This window comes from Monodon monoceros, unplaced genomic scaffold (assembly GCF_005190385.1).
Source record: "Monodon monoceros isolate NGI ecotype Baffin Bay Population unplaced genomic scaffold, NGI_Narwhal_1 Super_Scaffold_20, whole genome shotgun sequence".
Lineage (NCBI taxonomy): Eukaryota > Metazoa > Chordata > Mammalia > Artiodactyla > Monodontidae > Monodon > Monodon monoceros.
In genome coordinates this window covers 38,102,413-38,125,526 of record NW_021703777.1, presented here as the reverse complement: position 1 = coordinate 38,125,526, position 23,114 = coordinate 38,102,413, and the positions used below count along the sequence as shown (strand labels likewise).

The following is a 23,114-nucleotide window of genomic DNA, read 5'->3' as shown; positions in this document are numbered from 1 at the left end:
CCTTGAGTTGGCTGGCAGGTGCTAAAAAGTTAGGGCAGAAAATAGGCAATTAATTATCAACCTTAATATCAATTTACATGAATCAATGTTATCTTGAGTAATAATTAAAAGAGGTTTCTTAAAAAGTCCTCCTGTCTGTTGTTTGTTGGGGTCTGAATCTTTTGCTTATTTTCTTATTAAAGGTAACTATGAATTAATCTGGGAACCAGCTTGAAGAAGCATCTTACCTGATCTTTGGCTACAATTTTCACTTAAAACAGTGACCCATCAATTGCTCACTCCCCAAACTAGGTTGTACATCAAAATTTTGAGATGTTAATTTACATGAAAATTGAAGTAATTAGCTCTTCTGTATAGGGGTATTTTTCCATTCTCTCTGCAAACAAATTTCAATAAGAAATTGGTAAGATGGGGAACTGAGCTGTAACATGTTGTACATGGATTTTTTTTTTTAGATAGAGCTCTATTGTAGGGATATATTGTATACCAAAACAAGTTATTTTGTCTTAGGTCTTTGATGAGTTTTTATTTTCCAGAGGATTGATTAGAATGAGAAAGTGACGAACCACTGTAATAAAACATTGTGTACCTAACTATGACTTAGTCACTAAGGAAATTCTATCTCATTTTCGAGACAATGTGAAAATAAAACTGAAAACTGAAACATTTACATTCAGTTACTACTCTAAAAGATACTAGCAGAATTAGCATACGTCTCCTTAATATAAGAAGATGTTTAATTTTTCTTAGAACAAAGCATTATTTAAGAGTTTAATCTAAGGAAATCATCATAGAACACTACTATCCTCATTCAAACGACTGAACCAATTTTGATCACCTTATTACTGTTTATCTGCATGTATTTAGCATTACAGCAGTACTAAAGTCAACACATAAACAACAATAAATTCTGTTGGTATTTTTATTAGGATTGCATTAAATTTGTAAATTACTTCAGGGAAAACTGACATCTTTATAGCATCATTATAAGATTGTTTCTATACAAGGACAGTTTTGTTCTAATTTCTCAGGTATTCATTTGTGTCCTTCAGAAGTTTTCTCTATATTGGTATTGCACATTTCCTAAGTTTATTCCTAAGTGTTGCATCTTTTTATCCTATCTTTAAATAGCCTACTTTGGGTCCTGTGTGTGTCTCTAGCTACTACTGATTCTAAAATTTATGTGGAAAAAAAACTCCCAAGAATATTCAGAAATACATTGAATGAAGAGTTATGAAGGGAGATTAACCCAAACATATATGAAAATATATAAAGTCCTGATGATGAAACAGTGTTGTACTGGAGTATGTACAGTGAGACTGACCAATGGAACAGAAAGTTAAGAAATAAACAGACCTGAAAATATGGGAATGATCTAATGTATCATATAATAAAGGCAGTACCTCAAATCAGTGGGTGAAAGATGTGCTGTTTTATGAAAGATGCATTTGGAAAAAATAAAGATGGAATCATATTTCCCATCATACACTAGGATAAATTCTAAGTGGAGCAAATGTTAAAATGTTAAATATAAAATCATAAAGTTATTCGAAGAAAAATGGGAGCTTTGACCCTAAGTTTTGGAGAAAGTCCTTTCAACTACACCTGAAAATCAGAAGCCATAAAAAAAGACTGATAGATTTGACACCTGAAAATAAAATAAAATTCTTCATGGAATAAAATGATATAAGACTTCCCTGGTGGCACAGTGGTTAAGAATCCACCTGCCAATGCAGAGGACACGGGTTTGAGCCCTGGTCCAGGAAGATCCCACATGCTGCAGAGCAACTAAGCCCATGTGCCACAACTACTGAGCCTGTTCTCTAGAACCCGTGAGCAAGAACTACTGAGCCCGCGTGCCACAACTACTAAAGCCCATGCACCCTAGAGCCCATGCTTCACAACAAGAGAAGCCACTGCTATGAGAAGCCCACACATCACAATGAAGAGTAGCCCCTGCTTGCCGCAACTAGAGAAAGCCTGTGTGCACAGGCGAAGACCCAATACAGCCAAAAATAAATAATAAATAAATTTACTAAAATAATGATATAAGCAAAGTTGAGAGACCAACAATACAATGGGAGAAAATTTGTAACTCATATCAGAAATGGTAGGCTAATTTCCCTAGTACATAAAAAAGCTTCTAGAAATCAGTAAGAAAAAGACCAACGAAAAAATGTTCAGTTTATGAATTGACACTTTACAGGAAAAATAATATAAATTATCCAGAGAAATGCAAATAAAAAAATACTCTGGATGACATTTTTTTAACTTGCTGATAGACATGAATTCAAAAAAGTTTGATAAGAAACCCTACTGGACCCTAAGCCCTGTGGAGAAATTTTGCACTTTTTGATTGCTGAACATGTGAATGTGTTAACTATTCACATAAAGTACTTATGCATCTGAAATGTATTACTTATTTACTTATTCAAAAATAAATGAATAAAATATATATTTATATTGATATTTTAAAACAGAAAACAGTATTTTGCTTGCCATCACTGATAAGTAACTATAAACATAAGTACATTGAAACAAAGAATATAAAGTCCTGCTAGATATCATTTCTCCCAACGTTCATACTTGATTGCTTTCATTAAAAAACCACTTAAATAAGACCGTCTCCTCGAGGTCATCAGAAAGATCAAAAGAAAATAAAAAATGGAATAACTTTCTCATTAAATACAATTTTACTGTGTGTCAGGACCAAGTTCCACCTAAATTAACCTGGTATATACCTTCAGTAATACACTTGTCAGTACACTTTTTTATAATTTTAGGTAGGAGAATCATTGCAAAGGACGAATGGGCATGACTGGTAAGTGACTAAATGTGGGGATGTAGGTAAGGAACATTATTATGACTAAAGTTTTAAACCTGAGTGTTTTAAGGAATAGTAGAATCATTAATAGAAATGAGTAGATCAAATAAATTATGATATATGTAGGAGAGAATGAATTCAACAAGGTAGCTTCCAGGTAGAAATGGTCAGTAGGCATGGGACAAATAGAACTGGAATTAGGGACAGAAAAGTCAGAACAAGTACATTTAAAAGACACAGTGCATTAACAAATAACACCTACCAGCCATTTTTCATATTCATCAAGAGCTTGTTTATCTTTATCTTTTTTCTCAGCTCTTTTCAGTTCTTCTTTTCTTTTCTCATTTATTTTCTCTTTTTCCTTTTCCTTGAAAACAGCTTCCTTTTTTTCATTCCTATGTAGGATAGTCAAAACACTGGCAAGTTAAAGGAGAATATATAATAAAGATTCCCTAATGTGTCTTTGCAATAATGAGACTAAGAGCATTAGTAACATTCAAGTAAATGAATTTTAGAAAAGCCTAAAGTGTTACTAATTTAAGATCTATCAAAACATTTATTATTTTGGATTACCATTTTTCAATAGCAGTTACGTTATCTTTCCTTTTCTCAGCAACAGTTTCCTCCTCTTTCTGTTTCTTTGCTCTTTCATATTCTTTCTCTTTTTTACTTTTCTCTTTAAGATATTTCATCTTTTTCTCTTTCCATTTTTCAAAAGACTGAAAAAGTTCAGAGTTACTTTCTTATTTAATGTGAATATAATAAAATAGTAAAACCACAGTTAATCATTAATTTTCAAATATTTTAAAGATAATTAAGATATTCAAAACCATTGCATACTTGCAGTGCTTCTCTTTTTCTCACAGCATTTTCTTCTTCAGTTTTCTTCTTGGTTTTTTCCTCAAGCCTTTTTTTTGCAGCTACCTTCTTTGCTTCCTTTTCTTTCATGGCTTTCCAGGCCTCAAATGATGCTAAAGCTTCTTCTCTCTTAGCAGCTCTTTTCTATTTTGGAAAAATAATAGACAGTAATATGTATATGTATAAATAGACAAATATAGATAGATATAGATATACATACATTCATTTTTTTAATTCCCTTCATATTCATCAAATTAGGTTTCAAAGCAATCTATTTAAAATAGATTTAGAGAAGTTAATTGATAAAGAATGTTATCTGAATTATTCACTGCATTTTAAAATGTCCTTTCTTAAACATTTATAAGATATTGATCTACTACCATGTATGGGAAGGAATTTTTTTTGGAAGTATACTAAACAAATGCTATGAAAATAAACTGTAAAAGGCTAATTGGTACTGCAAAGTGCTCATAATGCAATATTGCACTAAAAGAAAAATATCAGGAAAGTTACAGGCCAGAAAGATAAAGTTATATACTTTACCTGTCTGGCCTGTAACTTTCCTGATATTTTAACTTTAACTTTACCTTTCTGGCCTGTCAGAGTAAGGTAAATTGGTCAAGTCACACAGTAAACTACAGATCTGTGCTTTAACCCTGAGTTTTGACTGACATCAGAGCATAAAATTCTTACTGCATAAACATATCCCAAGTGTTGAAAACATGTGCCAGATTAGAAAATATGTAGGTGAACATATAGCAAGTATGTTATTACTTTACTTACTTCAATCTAATCCCATAATATTCTATGTTTGCCTTTTAATATTGCTTAGCATTAAATGATATAAAGCTTTATTATAGAGATAACATAATTTAGAAGTAAAAGTATGATTTCCCTCACTGAGTTGTGAAGAGCAAATGAGGTGTCTGGCGCTGACTGTGGCAGATAATGCTGCAAAGGCAGTGCCAGTGTCCAGGCACGTCCCCTGCAGGGCTGCTCCACACAGTGCTGTGCGCTGGGGAAATATGTTTCTATCCATGGTAGTATTAAAAGCACAATGGGGGCTTCCCTGGTGGCGCAGTGGTTGAGAGTCCGCCTGCCGATGCAGGAGACACGGGTTCGTGCCCCGGTCCGGGAAGATCCCACATGCCACGGAGCAACTGGGCCCGTGAGCCATGGCCGCTGAGCCTGCGCGTCCGGAGCCTGTGCTCCGCAACGGGAGAACCCACAACAGTGAGAGGCCCGCATACCGCAAAAAAAAAAAAAAGCACAATGAAGGGTTTTTTTTTTTTCTTTTGTTTTTTTCAGGGATTTTACTTTAGAAGATGGGAAAGAACTGGAGCATGTTGTAGGAAGGAGTTAGAGGCAGAAGGTGAAGTACCAGGAGAGACTGAAATGAGAGCCCAGCTCCAGTCAGTGGGAAGGATAGGGGCAAATACTCAGGTAGAGGCTGGTCTTGAAGATACATACAAAACTCAAGATAGAAAAGGGGAAAACTGAAGGTTAATGTCTGATGACCCTTTATATTCCTGGCTAAGTTGTAATATCAAAGTCAATTTTTAATAATGAAGTAGGTACATGGTCACAAGAAAAAATAAGTTCATAATCAGTAGTGCCAAAGCTATTGCTCACATATAAATAATAAAAATCTCTGTGTATCCATGTTTTCATGTAAAACAGTTATATTTATATCAAACTAAAAATGTATAAAGTACCAGAGAAATAAAATCAGAAATCAATTCTTTTATATACAATTTATTTCACCATTTAAAAAACAGTTGATTTAAAAGTATTAAACATTCAGACTATTTTACTGACTTAAAAATCCAGAATATTTTTTACTTCTATATTCAGAATACCTGTTCATTTTGAATCCTTAAGTTTTCACTTTTGATTCTTTTAATTCTGTGCATTTCATGTAAATAAACATTTTTCTTTTCTAACCACTCCTGTGGGAACAAGAAAAAGGCTATATGATATTCAAAGTTTTGCAAATGAGTTAGAATTCTTATTTCTGAATATGTGATTAAAACTTTAAAAAAGCAAAACAAAACTTATAGATTTTATATGTACTAGTATCATTCTTTTTCTGATAATATTCTAATATGTAAAGATGAGCAAGAATTAAGAAAATCATGTGTATATGATTTATATATGTGTAATACAATGTGTAATGTAATGACTACATATATTAACATTTTTCTCTGAAATTCATATGAACAATTTTCCAAAGTGTACGATATTCTGTACAATTTTCCAAAGTGTACTATATTCTGTACAACTATATATACTAACGTTTTTCTTGGAAATTCACATGGACAATTTTCCAAAGTGTACTATATTCTGTACAACAAATAAGGCAAAAAAAAAAAACTTCTTTTTTGGAATTGTGAAAAAATTAGGACAGCTTTCTTCTATGTAAGTTTAACTCAAATACAGAAAGTCTCAGGAAAGAAAAAAAAATTAAAACCTTTTTGTTCATAACTATATAAACTTAAAGGAGAAAAAGTATAGAACATAGGTGTACCTCAACTACATTTTGCTTTTGCTGTATTTTTATCAATTGCCATGGCATATTCTCTTTCTTTAAAAACAACTATGATCAGTTAAACAAAGCCTAGAAGGAGATAATTTAGTATATATATATAAAAAAAAAAAGCTTTGGATTGCTCAGGTATTATAAAGGAAATAAATTAAACATTAAATCATCATCTCTGACAGGGTCATTTTACTTCCTGATAAACAAACCTTATGTAAGTGATTAATTCTTCTAAGTTTTTAAAAAAATATTTTCTTTTTTACCTGATAAACAGCTGCCCTTATGTTATCTGCTCTGTCAGGTTCTGTGCTCTGTTTCTGTGAGGGCTTTTGGTCCAAGACTCTCAAAGTCCCTAAATAGTGAGAAGTGGGAACTGTCAACGGAGTCCTCCTTAGAGAACCAGGTTTCCTTAAGAACTCAGAGGTCACTAATGTGAAAAGATCCAAATGAATCAAGATAAACTATTACAACTGCACTTGGTAGAAGACAGATTCATTAGATTTTGCAAATACTATATTTGAAAACTACATTATAATTTAATAAATTATAATTACTTTGAAAGTGATGTGCTCTTAGTATACAAAGACCCCTATTCAACCTAATTTAAATTTTATTACTTTAAGTTATATAGCTTCAATGCAATTTTTCTTTTAAGGTTTTGTAATTAAAACATTTTTAACAAACATGGACTCAAGTTACATGGGAAGACAATATTAATAAGTAGGTTTTAATAGTTTCTTATGTTATTTTGCTACATAAACCATCTTAAATATAAAGTTAGACTAGTAACCTCTATTTCAGGGTTAGTGGGAAAATCTGGCCCCCCATCTATTCTGGTATATAAAGTTTATTGCACCCTGGCCTTTTCATTTATTTGCATAATGCCAACAGTGTCTTCCCTGCTACAATAGCAGAACTGGGTAGTTACAACAGAGACCATATGGCCTACAAGACCTGACATATGTACTAACTCACAAATTTACAGAAAATGTTTGCTGACCCCTGTTATATTTGACTAATGATAATTTAAAAGATTCAGAAGGTTTTGAATAGCATTTATGAATTCTTATCATTTTAATAAACCAACTTAGTCCATAGAACCTCTAAGTTTAAAGTACAATTTTTCATGTGTTGGACAAAGACATTTAATAGAGAAGGTGAATGCTGGACTTCAGCTTTATTACCACTGTATATCTACTGTCTCAGGAAAAATAGGAGAAAGAAACTATATCCCAGGAGCAATGTAGAACATAGAGGATCCTTAATCAATTCCTTTTTATAAATGAATATATTAAACTAGGGGGATTTACCATGAAGTAACTACTTCATTCTTCTCATACGAAGAAAATTAAGTAACACCAAATGAAATTTACTTGTACAGAAGTTAAACTAAAGCTAGTTTTCTTGGAATGTAAACCCATAACTGAGGGAAAATGATAACTTTATTACCTGCCAGATGCATTGGATGCTCTATTATTTGTTGACTTTTTATTCTTCATATTTCTATCTTGAATTATTTTCTATTAAATAGAAAAAGCCAAAGATGGATTACTCACTGTATCTATCACAGTTAGACTTAGAGGCCAATCTTCCAGTAAATCGATGTTTTTTAAGCATCTACTATGTGTCAAGTATAGCTGGCACCAGGAACAAATAAGGATATTACATTTTAGGGAGGTTGACTGGCAATAAACACGTAAACTAATGTCACTGATGAAGGAGATAAACTAGGGTCCAGTGACAGTGACAGAGTGGAGTTGACGAGCCACAATAATGAATTTGGTCAGGGAAGGCCTCCCTGAAGGCTCGACATCAGAGCTCAGACAAATGATGAATAACAAAGGGCCACATGATGTTCTATGGAGAGCTTGATAATTTTGAGAAACCAAAAAAGGTGAAAGATGCTGAGGCACAGTGAATGGCAGGGAAAGCTGAGGAGTATAAGGTCCGGGAAGAATCGTATGAGATCTCCAGTGGTGAGGAGTCTGCTTTTTATTCCATGGGGAGAATCCAACAAAGAGACCTTAGAGGGGAATGATTAATCAGACTTCAGATCACTCAGTAGAGAGTAAGAATAAAGCCAAGGATTCATTCAAAAGAAATATGCTATAATCTTACTTGTTATATATAAATCACCTGTTCTAATTTAGAATTACCTCTGTTAAACATTTCTAAGACCTGTCTATAAATTCCAGAATACCCTTCATCCTTTTAAGGAATAACTTTTCTACTTTACATGGACACATGGGTGCTAACACTAAAGAGAGAGCAGATGTAAACACATCCCTAACTTGGCATTAGAGCTTTTTCCTAAGGAAACTGGTTAAGGACAATATACCTGGAATGTGGCTTAATGAACCTTCTCCATAAAATTTAATAAAAACTTAATACTCTGTTTATAAAAGTCCTGTTCAACCACAAGTTTTCAGCTAACTGTTATCTTCCCTAGTAATAAGTATACATAGCCACCAATTAACTGCAGGAGAAACTGCATAAAGAAAATTTAGGAGAAATAGGGCTTCCCTGGTGGCGCAGTGGTTGAGAGCCCGCCTGCCGATGCAGGGGACACGGGTTCGTGTCCCGGTCTGGGAAGATCCCACATGCCACGGAGCGGCTAGGCCCATGAGCCATGGCCACTGAGCCTGCGTGTCCGGAGACTGTGCTCTGCAACGGGAGAGGCCACAACAGTGAGAGACCCGCATACCACACACACAAAAAAGAAAATTTAGGAGAAATAAAGACTAAAAATGCTCCCCATAAATTTTAACAGTATAGTACTCTGGTGCAACATAGTGTAGAGACAAGTAATCCTACGTATCACAAATCTGGTTCTCAAGGTAATAATAATAATATTCCTGATAATGATCCTGTCCATCCATTTAAATAAGTATGGATACTGATAAAACTTTTCTTAAAGATTTTTATTAAAATTTATAAAATATTTTAAAATGATATCCAAAGGAATATCCTTCACTAACTCAAAACCTTAGAAATTATTCCAGACAGCTGCATTTTTATAACATGAAGACCTACAGAAACATACCCACTTCTGGGTATGTATTTCTGAAATATTTAAAAGTATATTATGATCATATACTTCTGTTAACTTTTAATGAAATGTTGGGTTTTATTATTTTCACTGCAAACCTTCCTTGAAGTTAAAATTCTATTGAATAAGAATCACTTGACAGTATAATACCATTATTTCCACAAATAATTCAGATGTACCTAACATGGAAGATAAAATATTTAAAAGTTCTATTTTGAATTTTAAGCTGTAGTATAGAAGGTACAATTTTATATAAATACCTTTGCAGACTCAGTGCATAAGATACTCTGAAGTTGAAACAGTGGTGGATCATCAACTGTTAAGTTATCATTCATAATCAGTTCAGCTTTCTCCTTTTCTTCTTCAAGGTCATCAGTAGTCACTTGACTTTCCTTGGGTTTCTCAAATGTAGTAACAAAATCTATCAAAACTGAGTTCTCTTCATTTTCAACTGATTTCAAGGAATTATGGTTTTCAGTGCATTCTTCATTCTGATCTGTTTTGTGACAGAGTAACAGAACTAAATCTCCCTTCTGAATTAATAAGGTGGATAACAGATTCATTTGCTTTCTGCTAAATGAAAACTGTCTATAATCTCTTTCTTGCAAAATAATAAATGGAAAAAACTATCATATTCAACTTGAATAAACTTTTTTCCCAAGTGAGCTACAAAAGAAAAAATGGCTACTAAATCTACTAAAGCATTTGACACACCTTAGAAAATGGAATAACAACTCTAAACCATAGACATGCCACAAGCCCTTGTTGGTGTATAAACCAAGTAAGTGAAATGGCAATATCTATTCTATTCAAAAGCCTGTGTTTCTTAGCTGGAGCAAGAGGCACAGATTTCTAAGATACTACAGTTACTAGCAATGCACTTATAATATTGTACAGGTGTAGAGAGAACCAAGAATCAATGAAGTTCTAGAAGAGGCCACCACACAGAGAATAAAGCCATCCTTTAGAGTTTTACTCCCACTAAGATGCAGTGTTGCCTCTGATACCAAAAGGGCAGGAAAGGAAGGCCTAGTACTTACCCTCTCAGTGCTCAAGGGACAGGCTTAAGCTCTGGCATGGAGGATTCAGTTTTGCTTTTACAGAATTGCTTCTATTATTCTGATTCTACCACATTTTAGAATGTTCAACAGAAAATCAGTGCTTTCTGCGTTGATCACCAACTTTCAGTTCTACTAGGATCCACCTACTGGCCAACCTGTATCTTTACTGTCAAAGTCTTAATTACAAGGCTTTCATTCCAGCCATTCCTGGGAAACTCATTTTATATCTAGGTAAGCTAGATATAATATCACTTTATAATTCCAGTTATACATTCATATTTGGAGACTACTCATGATTCAAAGTATCATTAATGGATTCTTTAGAGCTGCTAATCAAAGTACTCAATGAAAAGAACAAGGACTTTGGAGCAAAAGATTCAAATTATGGCTCCATCACTGACCTTGGGTATGTTTCCCAGTATCTTTGCACTTCAGTTTTTCTCATCCGTAATATGACAAAAATTATACTACATAGTAAGCACTTAATAAATATAAGTTATACATCCCAGTCTTAAAAACAGCTATGCCTTTAGCTCTCATTAAGTTATATGTCATAAGACTAAGGAAAGAAACAATGTTAACTACTCATGCCTCACACTTACTATGTGCTAACGATGGTTCTGTTCTACATGCTTTACATGTATTAAAACTAATTTAATTCTCACAACCACCCTGCTCTTATTAAGCCCATTTTAAAGAGCAACATACAGGGCCAGAAAGGTTAGTTACTTTCTCATGTAGTTGTACCTAGATTCAAATCCAGCTTAGTCTCACTCTAAAAGTTCACCTAACCACTATGCTGACTATTGCAGCAACACCTACATAATAATAGCTCACATTTAGTGAATACTCTACTTGTGCCAGGAATTGAGTTAGTGGCTAAAATGCATAGTATCACTTAATTTTCACAACAGCCTTATGAGATTGGTCTTATTATAACTTGGGGGATTGAGGCATTGAGAGATGAAGTTCTGCATCTACAATCACATGGTTAATAAATTGTATTTTGGGGATTAAAACTCAGGCAAACACAAACATATATTGTTCCTATAACTGTGTAAAGTATTATTTCTTTTACAAATAGCATTCTAAGCAATACAGAGTTCATAAATAAAATAAGGTAGAATAACTTGATATAATCACCTGTGATGGAGGATTTTTCCCCAGATACTGGTGAAGAGGAATTTCCGAGACTTTCTTTAAGGGATGATGATGATAGACTTGTTAACCATGCATCCTATTTAAAGAAAATGTATTTACTAGTAAGTTTAGTTCTCAAGATTTGTGGGGGGCAATAGGATTATTAAAACTACTTCATAACTCTGAAATCTGCATTATTAGTTTTCTGCTAAACACCAAAAGTAAGTCAAAGGAGGTTATAATATGCTTTACTTTCAAGCCTTTATATCTTGATCATCAATAGGTCACTAAGAGCTATTCCAGTTCTTTAACTGAAACTGCTATGTTTTCAAAACTCCTACTGCTCTAAAATCAAATCTCAGAAATATTTAAGGTAAATATTTGACATGTTTTTCTCTAAGTATATATTTTCCTAGAAAGTATAAAGGAAATAGTAGGTAAAAACCCTTAGTTTCAAACAAATATTACTTGTTGACCAAATGAAAGCAATTTATAAAACCAAGTAGACAGTTACTTCCAAATATTTTAGATAAAAAACTACATAGATTTCATACACTTTAGTTTTCCTCAAAATTCCTATATCTGAATTAAAATAATTATTATATATGAAATGAAGTAATTATATTTGTGTGTATAAATTAAACATCTCTTTATAGAATAATACTCTAGTCTAAAGGTGATATTATAATGTAAGAAGTTTGATTTTGTTGCACAGATAATAAATTTTAATTTTCTTTCCCATAATATTTACAAAGAAAATTATATGTCAAAAGCAATAGAGAGAAACCATCTGGGCAGATGGCAGAAGGGCTCAAACACTGGAGTCTACCCTGAGAAGGGAAGATTTACCCAAGGAGACGTACAAGTTAGTAGCGTTTTTCCTGAGGAAATTCCCCCAACTGTGCAGCTTAGTAGAAGGCTGCAGCATTACTAAACTGGCTTGAGGGGTCAGAAGATAGAATTTAGGACTATAAGATCAGGCAATAAATTTGGAGAAGAGCTGCAGAAGGCATGAACCCCAATATCTGCATATAAATCCACCTCAAACACTTGGATCATCTATGCATGGCATGGGAAAGACCTCAGAGGGTCCTGTAAAATCACAGTAGCTAGAAAGTGAAAAATCTAAGCAGAGATTTCAGTCAATGTCCATGGCAAGGGAGACAGAGCTGGGGATTTGTCTAGCCATAATATCTTTGTGCTAGAGCACATGTTCAGAGGAACATAACAGAATCCAGAATCTCTACAACATATCATTCATAATGTTCAGTAGTCAATCAAAATGTTAATAAGTAAAAAAAATATGGTGACACATACTCATGAAAACAAAAACAACAAAAGCAGTCTATAGTAACCAAGCCAGAGATGACCCAGATGTTGCAATTAGCAAACAAGAACTTTAAAGTAGGGATTACAAATATGTTCAAGCACTTAGGAGGAGATATATACATAGTGGCTGAATAGATAGGGTATCTTATTATTAGATACAGAAAATACAAAAAATACCAATGGAAATTCTAGAGTTGAACACTACTAACATTTTAAAAAAAAATCACTGATAGACTTAACAGCAGATCAGGAATGGTAGAAAAAGGCAGTGAACTTGAAGACAGAACAATACAACTTATTCAATCTAAAAAAACAAAGGGAAAAAAGATTAAAGAAACATGAAAGAAATTTAGAGATCAGTGAGACATATCAAAAATTTCAATGTGCATGTAATTACAAACAAGAGGAAGGAAAATAAAACAGAAAAAAATTTTAACTTCCCATCTGCATGGAAAATATCAGTTTACAAATCCTGAAATCTTGACAAAACCCAAGCAGGATAAATATAAAGAAAACCACACCTAAGTACCTCATAGTCAAATTGTTGTAATTCAAAGAAAAAAGACTAAACCTTGAAAATAATTCTGAAAGCTGCCAGAAAAAAAACAAAACATTGTATAATGAGGATAGCAAAATAAATTTTTGCTGATTTCATAACAGAAATAATAGAGGCCAGTAACAATGGAAACCTATAAAGAGCTGGGGATAGGAGAAGGAAACTGTCAGCCAAGAAGTATATATTCAACTAAGCCATCCTTCAAAAATGAAGATAAAGTGAATATGTTTTACATAAGAAAAGACTGAGAGAATCGATCACTGGCAAACCAAGAAATGCAAAAATAAGTTTTTAAGATTGAAGGGAAATAACACTAGAAGGTAATCTGGATCTATAGGAAGAAATGAAGATCCCTAGAAATGGTATATATATCTAAGAAAACTATAAATGTTTATTCTTTTCTTCTTTTAGTTCTTTAAAAGTCTAAGACAGGGCTTCCCTGGTGGTGCAGTGGTTGAGAATCCACCTGCCAATGCAGGGGACACGGGTTCATGCCCCGGTCCGGGAAGATCCCACATGTCATAGAGCAGTTGGGCCCGTGAAACATGGCCACTTGAGCCTGTGCGTCCGGAGCCTGTGCTCCGCAACGGGAGAGGCCACAACAGTGAGAGGCCCGCATACCACAAAAAAAAAAAAAAAAAAAAAAAAAAAAGTCTAAGAAAAAAGTTTAAAAGGCTCTTTAAAGAAACGTTATAACTCTGTGTTGTGGAAATTATATCATATGTAGGAGTAATATACATGACATCAACAGCATGATGGATGAGGGAGTATATGGAACTATACTGTTACAAGGTTTCTATTTTAAATGTGAAACAATACAGTGTCAACTGTATTGTGATCATTTATAGATGCATTTTGTAATCCATAAGACAACTACTAAAAATATAACGCAAATAGGTATAGTCAAAAGGCAACAGAGAAAACTAATGGAAAACTAAAACCTATGTGATTAAAATAGGCAAGAAAGAAGTTATAGAGGAACAACTTCAATTTTAAAAAAATAGATAAAATAAATAGAAAACAAACAGCAACAAATTGGCCCTAAGTGTACTTACATTAAATGTATATGGACTGGATTTCCCTGGTGGCGCATTGGTTAAGAATCCACCTGCCAATGCAGGGGACACGGGTTCAAGCCCAGGTCTGGGAAGATCCCACATGCCATGGAGCAACTAAGCCCGTGAGCCACAACTACTGAGCCTGTGCTCTAGAGCCCGTGAGCCACAATTGCTGAGCCTGAGAGCCACAACTACTGAAGCCTGTGCACCTAGAGCCCGTGCTCCACAACAAGAGAAGCCACCATGATGAGAAGCCCGCACACCACAACAAAGGGTAGCCCCCCGCTTGCCATAACTAGAGAAAGCCCGTGCAAGCAATGAAGACCCAATGCAGCCAAAAATAAAATAAATAAATTTATTAAAAAAAAGTATATGGACTAAACACTCATAAATGGAATAATGGATTCATAAGTAGATCGCAATTAAAAAGCAGATTGTCAGACTTGATAAAAAAGTAATACCGAACTGCTATTACAAGAGTCATTTAAAGAAAAAGATTGTTTGAAAGGAAAATTATGGAAAAAGTTATACCATGCAAATACTGAAATGTTGAAATGTCAGGCAAAACAAACTGCAAGATATGAAGCATTACCAGAGATACAAAAATTTCATAAGGCTAAATAGGGTCAAGAACTAATAATGATGAATATGTATGTGTCTAATTACAGAGTCATGGAATGCTGACAGAACAAAAAGGAAGTACAGAGAAATTCACAAACATAATTGGAGATTTTAACACACTCTATTTAGTACATGGTAAATCAACTAGACAAAAATTCAGTAAGAAAGGAGAAGATCTGAATGACACTACCAACCATCTTGACCAAACTGAAATTACAGAACGTTATATCTAACACCTGCAGAACACACATTCTTTGTTAATACAAATGAAACCTTTCACAAGACACACTTAGTCTGGGCCATAAAAAAAAAACCCAACAATTAAAAAAAATGTGAATTCATATAAGATATATTCTTTGATCATAATAAAATTAAATTATAAATTTATGCAAGAATATATCTAGAGAAGATCTAATATGTGGAAATAAAATCATTCACCATAAAATAACCATTTGGCCAAAAAAGAGATCACAAGGAAAATTAGAAAATGTATTTAAAGGAATGATAATGAAAATAAATGGCATCAAAAAAATTGAGTGCTGCTAATCAGTGCATTAAAGGAAAATTTATAGTTTTCAAAGGTTTTGATAGAAAGGATGAAAAGCTTAAAATGGATGGACACATTTTCTAACTTAAAGGTAAGCAAATTAAACCCAAAGAAAATAAAAGAAAGAAATAATAAAGAGTGAAAATCAATGAAATTGGAAACAAACAACAGAGAAAGCTAACAAAGCCAACACTGGTTCTTTTAACAGAGTTAAAGTTTTAACAGAACTGAGCAATGCCTATCAAAATTTAACAAGAAAGACAGAAAACACAAACTACATATTAGAAATGAAAGATGGAATGTCATGATAATTTTACTGTCATCAAAAGGATAAGGGAATATCACAATCAACTTTATAAATTCAACATCTCAGATAAAGTGGATAAATTTCTAAATAGACACAAATTACCAAACTGATGAGAAAATCTGGATACCAAATATTTACGCCCCCCCCCAAAAAAATCAAACTTAGTGTCAAAGACCTCTCCACAAAGAAAATTCTAGGCCCAGATAATTTCGCTGGTGAATTCTCTCAATTAAGGGGAAAATGATACTAAACTTTTGGTTTCATAACAAACAAACTTTTAGAAAATAAAGGAGGAAGAGACATTCCCCAATTCATATGATACTCACACCTGATAACAACATTATAAGGAAAAAATTATAGTCAACTTCCATAAATATTGATGTAGAAGTCTTAACAAAATATTAAAAAATCAAATCCCACACAAAAATAGTCTACTATGATGGACTAGATTTTATCCCAGGAATAATGAGTTAATTTAACATATAAACATAGATATATATCATCATACAAACACACACACACACACACACAAATGAAAGGTGGGAAGTGAGGTTGTAGCGAGAAAGAAAATGTCATCCTTTCGATACCCAGCTGTGACATTTGCAGGAAGGTAAGGCAATAGGGAGAGAAGTGCAGTGTCATGTGAAAGCTTATACAAAGTTAAAGAGGCTTCAGCATAGTTGAATGTGGATGAAAATAGACTCTTCCGGAGCCAAAGATTATAGACATAGGAGAGAGAAGGGTTGGACAAAAAATAAATGGGAAATCCCTGAAAATGTGGGCTTAAAGAAGATTCAGAGCATGGTCAGGAAAATTTTATAATGAGGAATAAGGAAAATTTAGACTATTAAAAACAGAAGTATCTAATATACCCAACAAAGATAATAGCTCTACAATATGGGCTATGTTATAGTCATTAAGGTGAACATAGTCTCAAGATCACCCAGCAACATGGAAACACGTCATGACCTAATGTTAAGAGATTAAACCAAAAAGCATGATACAACACATTGTGAATGTTAAGATGACAAATATTATAAAAACAAGTATAGAAAAACAGCCCAAAAGTGGAGTAAGAATAATGAATATAGTTGTCATTAGGTGATGGGATTATGGGTAGATATTTTTCAATTAAATTTTCTGTCGTAATATAATGTTACTTTAAAAAGTTTAGGAATACTTTTTTCTTTAATCAAGGGATATAGAATACATCACAAAGAGCAATTAAAGTTAGGTATCACTACCAGTTTGAATAGTGTTCCCTCAAAATTCATGTCTACCCCAAATCTCCGAACGTGATCTTATTTGAAAATAAGGTGTTTGCAGATGGAATTAGTTAAGATGAGAATCTACTGGAGTAGGGCAGACCCTAAATCAAATGACTGGTGTCTTGTTTTAGAGAAAAGTGAGGGAAGACACAGAGACCCAGGGAAGAAGACCATGGGTTGACGGAGGCAAGGACTGGAGTGATGCAGCTACAAGCCAAGGACAACCAAAGATTTCTGACAACCACCAGAAACTGGAAGAAGCAAAGAAGGATTCTTCCCTAGAGCCTTCAGAGGGAACATAGCCCTGTTCACACCCTGATATTGGATTTCTGACCTCCAGAACTGAGAGAACTTCTGTTGTTTTAAGTCATCTAGTTTGTGGCAATTTGTTACAGCAGCTACAGTGAACTAACACAATATCCACTTGACCAGATGATTTTATTAAACATAAAATAATTGTTTGGTTTTGATAACACCCTCTCTTCACCTGATTTTCAGAACAAATTAGGACATAGCACATTGAAGTCAGGCAGACTTATATCAAATTGCCAGCTTTTCTGGTAAAGCTAACCTACAGGATAAGAGTAGAATCAGAGCCTACTGTGCTCATACTTCTGACCTGAATTGGAGAGATTCTTCTGTTTAGTTGTGATACAAAGGACTTCCTCTGTCTGCCTTTGTACCACCTCCCAGGGAGCAGATCTTTTCTCACATCAGTAACACAGAGGAGTCAGGAGAAGAAAGAAGCTTAGCCAGTACTGTTTAGTTCCTTTTCTCTGATCTGCTCAAGCAGATTGTGGAGTAGGAATGTTCTTCCCATACTTATCCCTTCTGAAATGTGAGGTGGAACTTCTCTAACCGTAGTGAAATGTAAAGACAGGCGGCCAAGTGTTCTTCCCTAATAACAATACACAGTAAACTCCTGATGAAGTCCTGAAGGATCACATCTACATCCCTTCTGGTATATCCCAAAAAATATAGGACTGTGCCATGAACATTCAGTATACATTTGTTGAGTGATTAAAACCAAATGAATAAAATGACACTGGCCATAAATTACACAATTCAAAGATATGTAAATAAAAACTCTTGCAATTAAAGTGTTGCATAGATTCAAAAAGGCAAGTTTTTTTCACATTTTACTTTCTCTGAAATTGGATGCATCGTATGTTACAGTTTAGCAGTTTTCTTCTTTCTTAGCAGTACATAAAATAGTGCTGTATTTTTGCTATATCTTACAATTGAGTTTTAGATCCAATAAAATATATTTTTAAAAACTTAAAATTATTTCCTTATCAATTGCTGAAGAAATCATGTAACACACACACACATGCACGCTCACACACAAATATTCTTTCTCTCATAATCAGATGCAAAAACCTGAATTAGAAACACAGTTTAGCAGTAGCGCTAACCTCAGGGTCAAGGTTTTCAGAGAATGCATTTTTCTCAGCTTCTGGTTGTCTGCCATTCAGCCTTAGGAGTAATGAAGGTGCAGAATATGCCTCTAATTCTTCATGGAGGGCACTGTCTTTGTCTTCTCCTCCCTGTGGCTGTGCTTTTTCAACATGCTTCTTGGCCGAGGTGAAGGCTTAAAGTGGTTGTCTGCTTCAAGGCTGCTGTTATTTTCTGCAGAAAAATACAATGTTTTAATGCATTAAATACAATTTAATACACTAAAAAATACATTTTTTAAATGACCATGGCTTCTCCTACACCGCAGGTGCCACCACACTTCCCTCCTGTGTCCAAGCACCTTGGCTTTCTATCCTGGAGAGTCTAGAAGAAGTCCACACCCTTCTCTACACAGAACTCCAGAAAGTACAAGTAGGCGATAGTTCATAATCAAATAATTTTTTTTTAATGGCTGCCATCCTGGAAGTAACTAGTATACTTCACTTTTGTGAGTAAACTCATCAACTCTCATAGTATTAAAAAAAAATTTTTTTTTAACCAACAAAACCAAACTGCTTCAGTTTCAGCCTTTATAAAATGAGGCAGTTCATCCATCAAAACCTTTATTGAGTATCTGCTGCCAGGCCCCATACACATCATTCACATTAATGGACCTCAGAATCAAGACACTGGCAATGGCCCTGTCCAAGGATTTTAGAGGTTGGGAAAGGAGACGATTCTAAACAAATAAAATTATAAGACAAAGGTAAGTGCTGTTATAAGCATAAAGATGATGTCAGTACAGGGAGTAGAAGAGCCAAATGTCCCTGGAAGGAGGAACAGACAACTGGATAACTTGTGAGCTGCTGTTCTCTGAGTCCATAAAACCTCTCCAGCAGTTATTAAAATTTCTCAGTTACTATTTCATCACTTCTAAGTTTAAAACAACAATCTAATGCTGGTATACTTCCAGCCCTCAAAACATGATAAGAAACATTTTCCATGAACTTTTCCCTAAATTTTACCTGTTATACATATCCATCTCTCCACTGTTCTACCAATGTATTCTTCTGATGAAACTTCAAAACTGAACTAATTAATACCTTTATCCTTTTTATCTATAAGTCGAGTTATAAATCCTGCTAAAAGATTCTACAACCATAGGTAATTGGAACCACTATAAATGTTTCATTACCAATTTTAGGTATGTCCTAAACTCTGGTCAAATGTCCAATCCAAAATCCAAGAGTCATCTTAGATTCCTCCCTCAAAATCCAAAGAATCACAATACCCTATCCATTCTACTTGCTAAATTTCTCTCTCATTTATCTCACTTTCTACATCCCCACTCTCAGTTCCTCATCCACTCTTGCCTAGATTACTGCCTCATTGATATTTATAAAACACAAATCAGATCACATCACTCCTCTCCACAAAATTTTTCAATGGCTCCCCATCAGCCAGTCTTACAGAATGAAAAGCTCATTGCCTCTGAACAATATGTTTCATGGTTTTGTCTCTGGCTACCTGTGCTGCCTCATCACTGACACACCCACTTAGTAATCTGTCCTGAAATGCTGGGCTCACTGTCCTTCTGCAGCTGTGCCACATGCCTCCTGCCACCAGAGCTTGCTACCCAAGCTCTCCCTCTGCCTAGGATGTCCACTTCCTGTTTCTCCTCCTGAAAAATGCTTGCCTGTTTTTAGAACCTCAGTTTAAGCAGAATATTGTATAATGCCTGGTTTTGAGTCATTTTTTTTATTGTGGTAATAACACTTAATAGGAGATCCACCCTCTTAACAAATTTTCAAGTGCATATTACAGTATTATTAACTAAAGGCACAATGCCAAAAGGCAGAGCTCTAAAACTTATTCATCTTGCATAACTGAAACTTTACATCTATTGACTAGCAACTCCCATTTCTCTCTCCCTCCAGCCCCTCATAACCACCATTCTACCCACTCTCTGTATGGGGTTGCCTATTTCAGATATTTCATATTTGAATCTTGTTCTGACACTTATTAGCATTGTAAACTTACACGAATCAGATAACCGTCACACACCCCAGTTTTCCTATAGGTAGAATTAGCTAAGATTTGCTAAAGTTCTCATGGGACTTGAGTAAGATAATACATACAAAGCACACAACACAGTGCCTGACACATGGGAAGTGCTCAATGAATATCAATGATTGTATAGACATTTCCTGTTCTGGTTTGTCCACCACTCCTGTTTTCTTTTTGGGTATCCTCTCCTCCTTTCTATCCATGTGATTCTCTGGGTTAATAAATATCTCCTCCATACCTCAGTGAGAATGATGGGCATGTGATGTAGCCCTCTCCTTCCTGTGCAGCTTATCACAGAAACTTCATTTCCCCTGACCACAGCAGGCAGTCAGGAGGTCAGGATTTTTCTACTTGGAGTTGGTGGATATGCCTTTAAGGCCACGGAGCTGGAAGGATGTGATTTAGAGACCACTAGTGGCATTCTCTGCTGCCAAGTGAAGGGCTGTCTGAGACAAAGAAACCAAATGACAGAAAAATGGACCAAGGGATGGAATTAATGGGGCAGTGACAGTGCAGGAGGAGAGAATGAGAGGGTCAGGGAGGGAGGACAAAAGTAAAAAGAGAGAATCCTGATGATATAGCAATACCGATTCTCTACACTTAATCACACCTAAAGCAAGGACTTCTGACATCCATGCTCAACACAGGGATAAACTCTTTCCACTGATGTTTGAATTGGGTCATTTGCATCTGAGAGTCCTGACTACAGGTATTATTATTTGTCAGTTTTAGCTATTGACACCAGCTCCTCTAGGAAGCCTTCCCTGATGCCCTCAGGTAAATTTAGATGCCCACTTTCCTGTGTTCTTACTATACCTTTTATACACCTTCCCACCAAATTGTAAAGTCTTTGCTATGGTCTGAATGTTTGTGTCTCCACCCAATTCTTATGTTGAAATCTTAACCCCAAAAGTGACGTATTAGGAGGTGAGGCCTTTGGAAGGTGATTAAGTCATGAGGGTAAAATCTTCATGAATGGGATTAATGCCCTTAAAATAATGCTCTACAAAGTTCCTTTGCCCTTTGCACCACATAAAGATACAATGAGAAGCCTGCAACCCGGAATAGGGCCCTATCCAACCATGTGAGCCCTGTGATTTCAGACTTCCAGCCTCCAGAACTGTAAGAAATAGGTTTCTGTTGGTGATAATATACCCAGTCTGTGGTATTCAGTTATAGCAGCCCGAACGGACTAAGACAGTATTGGAGGATTGGTACTAGGTCTTTGTAATGCCACAGTGATAGCTACTATCACAGTGCTTCTAACAGTGAAACATATCGTACCCACAATAAATATGTGGGATAAGTAAAATGATCTGCTTATGAACAAATGATGAATAATAAAATGAACAGTAAAAGCATTTATAGAGTACTTAATTTATGCCAAGATTGCTCTAAGCACTTCAAATACATGAACTCAATTTAATTGCCTCAAACCCCTAGTGGTGGTTCAAATATTGTCTCCATTTTACAGGTAAATAAAATGAGGAACAAAGAGGTCATGTGCCCATAGTCATAAACTCTAGTTTGTGGGATTAAAGCAGGAGCACCCAGACTCCAATGCTAATGTAGTCAAGGTTCTCCTGCTTTAAAGTTAAAATAAAAACAGCATAACCTGTAAAAATTACTTTCTACAATCACTACCAATGTGACCACTACCTGATAAAAGTGAAAGAGTTTGATTATTGTACTAGTTACAGCAGACAAGCAAGAACAAAGGAAACTTTCAGGTTCTAATATTTTTATAAAGCATTAAGTGATACTCAGCAATATCTCACCACATTAAAAATATTAAGTTCTAAACTCTATAAGAAAAAAAAGTCTAAAAATTTAGAGAAGGATAAAGCTAAGCTCATTAACCACTTTCCTTCTTTAATGAATGAATTATTCATTTAAACATTCAAATACTTAATGAATTCTACATGCCAGGCACTAACCAGCAGCCTCAAGTTTTTTCTTCAACTTGAATAACCTAGGAATAATGATTTTAATATATTTTATACCAAAATTCCACTTCCAGAAGCATCAAGTTTTCAGAAAAGAAAAAAAAAATACATCTATACATTATCAAAATGTTTTATTTTACAATCAAATGTAAATGATTACTTGTTTTGGTAATTTTTTTATCCTACATATACTGAATTGCAAATGGTTAACGATTGTTTAAAACTACAGTATTCCACATTTAGAATCCTGAGCTATCTTGTGGTCAAAATACAGTATTTCTCTAGTTATTTTAATTTGTCACAGGTTTTAAAAAAGATATTAAATGGGTGGATTATTGCTGATTATCTACCATAAAGTTCTAATTATATACTTCTATCTATATCAGACTAATTTTTAGCTTCTATAATATGCTCACATTTTCTTATTAACCTAATGAAAAGCTTTTTAGAATCAGGACAAATAGGATAAACGTAATCCATAAAACTAGGTTTTTAAACTCAACTAAGACTAGGAAACACTGCATATTCTTTCCTGAAGATTCACCGTGC

General features: G+C 34.5%; 2 protein-coding genes across 2 annotated transcripts in view; one reads left to right on the top strand and one right to left on the bottom strand.

Moving 5' to 3' along the window:
* Positions 1 to 23,114, top strand: part of LOC114902844 (RNA/RNP complex-1-interacting phosphatase-like) — a 119,189-nt gene that overhangs the window by 76,837 nt on the left and 19,238 nt on the right. The window lies entirely within an intron of this gene.
* MAP9 (microtubule associated protein 9) overlaps positions 1 to 23,114 on the bottom strand; it is a 32,614-nt gene that overhangs the window by 6,284 nt on the left and 3,216 nt on the right. Inside the window, 10 exon segments of the mRNA XM_029235498.1 lie at positions 3,087 to 3,219; positions 3,398 to 3,543; positions 3,665 to 3,826; positions 5,542 to 5,631; positions 6,485 to 6,653; positions 7,671 to 7,741; positions 9,531 to 9,766; positions 11,475 to 11,568; positions 18,573 to 18,700; positions 18,703 to 18,786. Of these exon segments, the coding sequence (XP_029091331.1) occupies positions 3,087 to 3,219; positions 3,398 to 3,543; positions 3,665 to 3,826; positions 5,542 to 5,631; positions 6,485 to 6,653; positions 7,671 to 7,741; positions 9,531 to 9,766; positions 11,475 to 11,568; positions 18,573 to 18,700; positions 18,703 to 18,786 (1,313 nt within the window).